Genomic DNA, 8905 nt, shown 5'->3' with positions numbered 1-8905 from the left:
CAAAAACAACTTCATAAAATATAATAACTGTTTTGTCTGTATATAAATGAGACAGCAAAGTGAAACCTATAAATAACTGTCACCTTTCAGAATATAAGATATGCATATTTGAGTTTACATTTCTTATTAAGTTCTGCATAACATAATCTTTTAATCAATGTCTGAAACACCTACTTATATATTAAATATTTATGCATTACACTTACACATGTATATGTATATATATGAAATAAATAAATAACTTCAGGGACACCAAATTATTGGATCAGGTGATGAAAGTTACAGAGAGGGTCATAGCCCAACTAATTATGGAGAGAGTTAGCCTAGATAAGATGCAGTTCGCTTTTGTGCCAGGCAGAAGCACCACTGATGTTATATTTCTGGTCAGGCAACTGCAGGGGAAATACCCAGCCAAAGATGAACCTTTGTACTTGGCTTTTGTTGACTTGGAGAAAGCCTTTGACAGGGTCCACTGATCCGATATCTGGTGGTAAATGTGGAAACTGGGGATAGACGAGTAAGAGCTGTACATGGCCTGTACAGGGATGCTGTCAGTAAGGTGAGGGTTGGCAACGAGTATAGTGAAGAATTCCAAGTAGAAGTAGGGGTTCACCAAGGATCAGTCCTCAAACCCCTCTCATTCATTGTAATCCTCCAGGCAATAACAGAGGAATTCAAGACAGGCTGCCCCTGGGAACTCTTCTATGCTGATGACATTACTCTAATAGCCGAATAACTGCCAGAACTGGAGACAATGTTTAGGGTGTGGAAGCAAGGTTTAGAATTGACGGGCCTTAGAGTTAACCTAGCCAAAACCAAAGTCTTAGTAAATAGGAAGGCTGTCAAATCACAACCTACTTCAAGTAGATGGCCCTGCTCGATCTGTAGAAAAGGCGTGGGTAGAAACTCAACACAATATATATGGTTGGTGTAAGCTATGGACACATAAAAGGTGCAGCAATATCAAAGAAAGGTTAACCAGGAAAGGTTTTTGTCTGTGGCAGATGCACTAAAGATGTACAGAAAACAGATTCCATCACATGCCAGGGGAAGAAACTAGAAGTAGTTAATAGCTTCTGCTACCTAGGAGACCAAGTCTGGAGCAACTAAAGTAAAAATAGCCTGGGCAGAGTTCAGGGAGCACCTACCTCTGCTGGCAACTAAGGGTCTCTCACTCAGGGTGAAAGGTAGACTGTATGATGCATGTGTGTGAACTGCCATGCTACACAGCAGTGAAACATGGTCCATGACTGCTGAGGACATGCGTAGGCTTGAAAGAAATGATGCTAGTATGCTCCACTGGATGTGTAATGTCAGTGTGCATACACGACAGTGTAAGCAGCCTGAGAGAAAAGTTGGGCATAAGAAGCATCAAATGTGGTGTGCAAGAGAGGCGACTGTGCTGGTATGACCATGTGTTACATATGAATGAAGACAGCTGTGTGAGGAAGTGCAACTTCCTAACTGTAGAAGGAACCTGTGGAAGAAGTAGACTCAGGAAGACATTGGATGAGGTGTTGAAGCATGACCTTTGAACATTGGGTTTCAAAGAGGCAATGACTGGAGACCAGGACCTATGGAGATATGATGTGATTGAGAAGGCCCAGCAACTAAAGTGAGATCGCAGCCATGCACGTGAAGCCCTGTTAAGAATACTCCTGATGCGTCGGGCAATATTATATGCTAGAAAAGGCCTGTTGAGTCAAGTAAAACCAATATCATAGCTGGGGCCGGTGCCCCCTGACTGGCTCCCATGCCGAGGTCACGTAAAAAGCACCATCCAAACGTGGTCAATGCCAAGTCCATCTGACTGGCCCCTGTGCCAGTGGCACATAAAAAGCACCATCCAAACATGATCATTACCAGGCCCACCTTACTGGCCCCAGTGCCAGTGGCATGTAAAAAACATCCACAACACTCTTGGAGTGGTTGGTGTTAGGAAGGGCATCCAGCTGTAGAAAGTCTGCTAGACCAGATTGGAGCCTGGTGCAGCATCTAGCTCTCCAGACTTCAGTCAAATCATCAAACCCATGCCAGCATGGAAAACCGACATTAATCGATGATGATAATGATGATGAAATAGTAAATAATAAATACTATATATATAGACATATATACATGCATATAAATATATATATATAATATATTATTTAATATCATATATGTATATGTATATATATATATATATATATATATATATATATATATATATATATATATATATATATATATATATATATGTGCTGTGCGTGAGAAGACCCGGCAAGCCAAGTAAGATCGTTGCCAGTGCCCCTGGACTGGCTCTTGTGCGGGTGGCACATGAGATGCACCATTTTGAGCGTGGCCGTTGCCAGTACCGCCTGACTGGCTCCCGTAGGATTTTCGAGCGAGATCGTTGCCAGTGCCCCTGGACTGTCTTGTGCAGGTGGCACATAAAAGACACCATTTCGAGCGTGGCCGTTTTCGTGCGGGTGACACGTAAAAGCACCCACTACACTCTCTGAGTGGTTGGCGTTAGGAAGGGCATCCAGCTGTAGAAACTCTGCCAAATTAGATTGGAGCCTGGCGTTGCCATCCGGTTTCACCAGTCCTCAGTCAAATCGTCCAACCCATGCTAGCATGGAAAACGGACGTTAAACGATGATGATGATGATGATGATGATATATATATATATGAGGCAATGACGAAAAAGACTGAGATCTCTGGAGATATGCTGTGATTGAGAAGACCCGGAAAGTAAAGTGAGATTGCAGCTGTAGCCTACACTAGTGTCACATAACCAGCCCACTTAAAAAAGTACCTTTGAATCATTGGGCAACATTCCATGCTAAAATTCTTCAAGGCAGTGCCCCAGCATGGTCACAGTTTAATGACTAAAACAAGTAGAAAAAAAGAAAAAGAAAAAGATGTATATATATAAGCATATATGTGGTGTGTTTGTGTGTGTGTGTGTGTATCTGCCTGTCTGTTTTTATCTTTCAGTCATGAGACTGCAGCCATGCTGGAGCACTACCTTCAAGGGTCCAGTTGAGCAAATCAGCCCCGGAAATTACACTTTTAAAGTCTGATACTTATCCTATCGGTCTCTTTTGCTGAACTGCAAACATATAGGGATGTAAACAAACCAATACCAATCGTCAAGTGGTTTTGAGGGACACACAAACACAAAGATATATACATTGGCGTAGGAGTGGCTGTGTGGTAAGTAGCTTTCTTACGAACCACATGGTTCCGGGTTCAGTTCCACAGCGTGGCACCTTGGGCAAGTGTCTTCTACTATAGCCTCGGGCCGACCAAAGCTTTGTGAGTGGATTTGGTAGACGGAAACTGAAAGAAGTCTGTCGTATATATGTATATATATATGTATGTGTGTGTAGATGTTTGCATGTCTGTGTTTGTCCCCCCAACATCGCTTGACAACTGATGCTGGTGTGTTTACGTCCCCATAACTTAGCGGTTTAGCAAAAGAGACCGACACAATAAGAACTAGGCTTACAAAGAATAAGTCCTGGGCTCGATTTGCTCGACTAAAGGCGGTGCTCCAGCACGGCCACAGTCAAATGACTGAAACAAGTAAAAGAGTACATACACACACAAACACACACATAGATATATGTATGGGTGTATATATAAGTATGTATATAGACAGAGAGAGGAGAACAGTTAAAAAAACTAAGCTTCCATGCGTGTTGAATGATCAATGTTTAAATAAACCATCACCAATTTTCCTTGTGTACCTTGAATTACAAATTAATGTGGATGAATGACGGCAAATATATTTTAAAGTTAAACATGTTTTTGTTTGTTTTCCCAAAACATGGAAGTATACTACCGATGATTGTAATATAACAAATCTAAATTAAATTAATTTTTTTTAAAGATTGATTTGCTTAATTTATCTATTAAACATGAAACTAGTTCAGTATTAACCACTGTTATTTTAAAACAAACAATAGTCATCTCGCTCACCCTTACAATTTATTTTGTATCAATGCAAATTGTTGATGTTTTATTTAAACATTGATTATTCAGCACACATGGAAGCTTAGCTTTTTAACTGTTCTCCTCTCTCTCTCTCTCTCTCTCTCTCTCTGAATATATATATATATATATATATATATATATATATATAAGCCAAATGAGACCATAATCCAAGGCCTCTGCCAAAGGTGTTGCCAGCCCACTTATGCTTACCTTTCCTTCATTGGACACTAAACTCCGCTTGCAAAGACCTGTTGGGGCAAGTGAAAGCGAAATCGTGATGGTACCTGTACGAGTGGAGCGCTAAGAGCACCGTTTGAGCGTGATCAATGCCAGAACAGTTGTCTGGCTTCCGTGCCGGTGGCACGTAAATAGCACAATTTGAGCATGATCATTACTAGTGTCGCCTTCCAGGTACTTGTGCCGGTGGCACGTGAAAAGACATTCGAGCGAGGTCATTGCCAGTGCCGCTGAACTGACACCTGTGCAGGTGGCACATAAAAAACACCATTTGAGCATGGCTGTTGCCAGTACCACCAGACTGGCCCTCGTGCGGGTGGCACGTAAAAGCACCCACTACACTCTCGGAGTGGTTGGCGTTAGGAGGGGCATCCAGCTGTAGAAACTCTGCCAGATCAGGTTGGAGTCTGGTGTAGCCATCTGCTTCACCAGTCCCCAGTCAAATCGTCCAACCCATGCCAGCATGGAAAGCGGACATTAAACAATGATGATAATGATGATGATACATATATGTCACTTTTATTTTTAATTATAAATCTTCCACTGAGGAGGGAGCCGGTATCCAATATACATATATACACACACACACACACATATATATATATATATATATATATATATATATATAAGGTTGAGGAGGGTATTGGATTTATATCTTCATCATCATCATCATTTAATGTCCATTTTCCAAGCTGGTATGAGTAGGATAGATTGACAGCTACTTGCAAGCTGGAGAGCTGCACTAAATTCCAACTGTCTGTTTTGGCAAGGTGTCTACAGCTGGACGCTCTTCCTAACACCAACCACTTTACAAAATGTACTGCATGCTTTTATGAGGCACCAGTATGGCTGCTTATTGTGTGACACCATCAGGGGTGCTTTTTATGTGGCACAAGCAAAATTTATTACTATTCCTTGAATACAATGACCATTTTTGTCTGTGTATATATGAGAAATCAGAGTGAAAACTACAAGTAACTGTAACCTTTTAGAATTTAAGATATACATATTTGAATCTATACTTCTTATAAAGTTCTGCATAACATAATCTTTTAAACACTGTCTGAAACACCCACATACTGTATATGGTAAATATTTTTACATTACATGTCAAATACACAATACTTAGATGATACCTCAACACAGAAGTATTTCAGAAAAAAAAAATTCCCTTTGAATAATGATAGAAATTTCAAATGTTGGCACAAGGCCAACAAGTCTGGAGGCAGGGTAAGTCAATTACAAGGCCCCCCCCCCCACTTCCAGTACTCATCCCAAAAGGATAAAAGGTAGAGTCACCCTTGGCGGCATTTGAACTCAGAACATAAGGACAGATGAAATGTTGATTAGCATTTTCCCCACTGTGCTAACAGTTCTGTCAGCTCACCGCCTTAATAATAATAATAATAATAATAATAATAATAATAATAATAATAATCTTTTCTATTCTAGGCACAAGGCCTGAAATTTTAGGGGAGGGGACCAGTCGATTAGACTGACACCAGTACACAACCGGTACTTAATTTATCGACCCCAAAAGGATGAAAGGCAAAGTCGACCTCGGTGGAATTTGAACTCAGAGCATAAAGACAGACGGAATACAGCTAAGCATGTCGCCCAGCGTGCTAACATTTCTGCCAGCTCACCGCTTTAATAATAATAATGATGATGAAGATGATTATAATAATAATAATAATGATAATGATGATGATAATAATGATGAGGATGATGATGATGATGATGATGATGATGATGATGATGATGATGATGATAAAAAGGTACTGAAACCTATTTGAAAATGATACCAGGCCTACTACCATCCCTACAGGAAGTGCAAAAAATCGTGTTAACTAGAATGACTCATATACTGAGAAGAACATTATCGTTGTGAAAACAACATTCATTCATGAATTTATTTATTTATTAATTTTTTTTTACATACATATTTTACCTGTGAATATGTGTGTGTAGACTGTGAAAGCATACAATAAGCTTCTCTGCCCTAGGTGTATGGAAAACACTTAACGAGAAATGGAGGAAGAGGACTAGTTGACTTGAGTGATCCTAGTGCTCAGCTGGGACTCATTTTATCAACCCCGAAAGGATGAAAGGCAGGGGTAGACTGAGCCATCAGTCAATCAGGCACTGCTTGAGGGCCCGGAGCTCTGAGAGGCCCACACTCTACATGTTAACTCTAGTGATATCAATCCTAAGGGGCTGGTAAACAGTTATGCCCGAGGGCCCATAATACTCTCAGTCCACCCCTGATGAAAGATAAAGTCAATCTCAACAAAATTTGAACTCAGAATGCAAAAACAGAAGAAAAACCGCTAAGCGTTTTTACCAGACATTGTTATGATTCTGTACTTTGTCCATTGTATTCATGTGAAGAAATGGCACCACTACAACAACAACAACACTAAATTTCATCTAAGAATATCTGAAGAAGGAATTGTATTCCAAAATATCATCGGACTATGGATAACCAAGTTACAACAGGTATACAATCCATTTTTTTGTATTATAGTGCATTGTTGTACCATTCAAAACTTTTTATTCTTTACCAAATTTTTACAAAGAATTACTCACTTTTAATGGTCCTTCTGTCATAGAGGGTCTCTTCAATGGCAAGATCATTCCGGGGGTTCTCTCAAAGGCCAAAGCATTGCCATTCAACTGTGGGATTGATGATAAAGGGATCACAGCTTCTCCTACGAAATCATCACGCTTCAGTTTATCGTAGTCATATACCAAAATTTGAACTGCGGCACCTTGTTTCTTCAGAAACTCACTAAGAACATTATGGCTTTAGAAAAGAAGCAATGACAGGATTAGATTTACTGGGACACTTTGTTAATAGATACATTTCGTGTGTGTGTGTGTGTGTGTGTGTGTGTGTGTGTGTGTGTGTGTGTGTGTGTGTGTGTGTGTGTGTGTGTGTGTGTGTGTGTGTGTGTGTGTGTGTGTGGCAGGGGGTATGGATAGCTGTGTGGTTACAAAGTTTGCTATTCAATCACATGGGTTCAGGTTCAGTTCCATAGTGCAGTAACTTGGCCAAATGTCTTCTACTTTTACCCCAGGTTAACCAAAGTCTTGTGAGTGCATTTCATAGACTGAAACTAAGTGAAGCTCATCATATACACATCATCATCATCATCATTATCATTTAACGTCTGCTTTCCATACTAGCATGGGTTGGACGATTTGATTGAGGACTGATGAACCAGATGGCTACACCAGACTCCAATCTGATCTGGCAGAGTTTCTACAGCTAGATTCCCTTCCTAACGCCAACCACTCCGAGAGTGTAGTGGGTGCTTTTTACATGCCACCAGCACAAGGGCCAGTCCGACGGTACTGGCAACAGCCACACTCAAATGGTGTTTTTTTACATGCCACCGGCACAGGAATCAGTCCAATGTTTTGTTCACATGCCACCAGCATGGGTGCCAGTAAGGCAAAGATGGAAACGATCATGCTCAAATGGTGCTTTTTATGTGCCACCAGCACGGAAGCAAGACCACTGCTCTGGCAGTGATCCTGCTCGGATGGTGCTGTTAGCACTCCACTGCACCATCTGAGCAGGAGCACTGCCAGAGCAGCGGTCTCACTTCCATAATATATATTTATTGAGCTCCTTGTGAGCATTGGGCCTAATGGAGGCAATGATTATATGTCATGCTTGAGAAGAGATCCTATGAAGCTGAGAAAAATCGCAGTCATAGCAAATAATGGTGTCACACAAATGGCACCGATGCCGGTGGCATGTAAAAGCACCCACTACACTCTCGGAGTGGTTGATGTTAGGAAGGGCATCCAGCTGTAGAAACTTTGCCAGATCAGATTGGAGCCTGGTGCAGCTGTCTAGTTCGCCAATCCTCAGTCAAATTGTCCAACCCATGCCAGCATGGAAAGCAGACGTTAAACGATGATGATGATGAATGGGCAAATGGATGTAGTTTTCCCTCAACTTACCTGTTATTCAGTTTGCATAGTTTCACTCTATCATAGTTTTAGCTAATCTTTTCTTATCTTTTTTTCTTGTGAGACTTTACATACACAGAAATACCAATTTGCCATATCTCTTTCATGTGTATGTGTATAAAATTGTGTGAACAAATGTGCATGTATATGTGTGTACATGCATGCACATGTGTGCATGTTCATCGAAAGATATACAGAATTATGTACCAGATGTAAGCTATTATTCAACAAGTCTTTTAGTCAGATTCTAAAAAAAAATAACGGATATCAGCTGAATAATTTAAATTGCACTCAGTACTCTATCTAATATAACGTGGTTAATTACCATCCAGTAATTAGAATGAACGTGTAATTGTACAGTAATGCTTCTTACGGATCACTCTCTATCTCTCTCCTCTCACTTTCTCTCACCCTTTCTTTCCCTCTCTTTTCCTCTCTACCTCTCGCTCTCTCTCTTTATATAGAATTTTTACAAGTGTTGGTGATTATGGACTTCCATACTAATGTCTGGAGATTCATGATTTTGTAGGGAAAGTTTCAGTCATGGTTTCTCAGTACCTTCTCTTTTATTTGTTTCAGTCATTTGACTGTGGCCATGCTGGAGCACCGCCTTTAGTCGAGCAAATCGACCCCAGGACTTATTCTTTGTAAGCCTAGTACTTAATCTATCGGTCTCTTTTGCCGAACCGCTAAGTTACA

At 40.6% G+C, this 8905-nt stretch overlaps 1 protein-coding gene across 1 annotated transcript in view; it reads right to left on the bottom strand.

Annotated features, from left to right (window-relative positions):
• LOC106867686 (protein unc-13 homolog D) overlaps positions 1-8905 on the bottom strand; it is a 162546-nt gene that overhangs the window by 5266 nt on the left and 148375 nt on the right. The window contains exon 13 of the mRNA XM_014912629.2: positions 6812-7028. Coding sequence (XP_014768115.2) covers positions 6812-7028 — 217 coding nt within the window. The remainder of the gene's footprint in view (positions 1-6811; positions 7029-8905) is intronic.

Source organism: Octopus bimaculoides, chromosome 1, assembly GCF_001194135.2.
Source record: "Octopus bimaculoides isolate UCB-OBI-ISO-001 chromosome 1, ASM119413v2, whole genome shotgun sequence".
In the NCBI taxonomy this organism is placed as follows: Eukaryota; Metazoa; Mollusca; class Cephalopoda; order Octopoda; family Octopodidae; genus Octopus; species Octopus bimaculoides.
The sequence above is the reverse complement of the archived record's forward strand: the minus strand, read 5'-3'. Positions and strand labels throughout refer to the sequence as shown.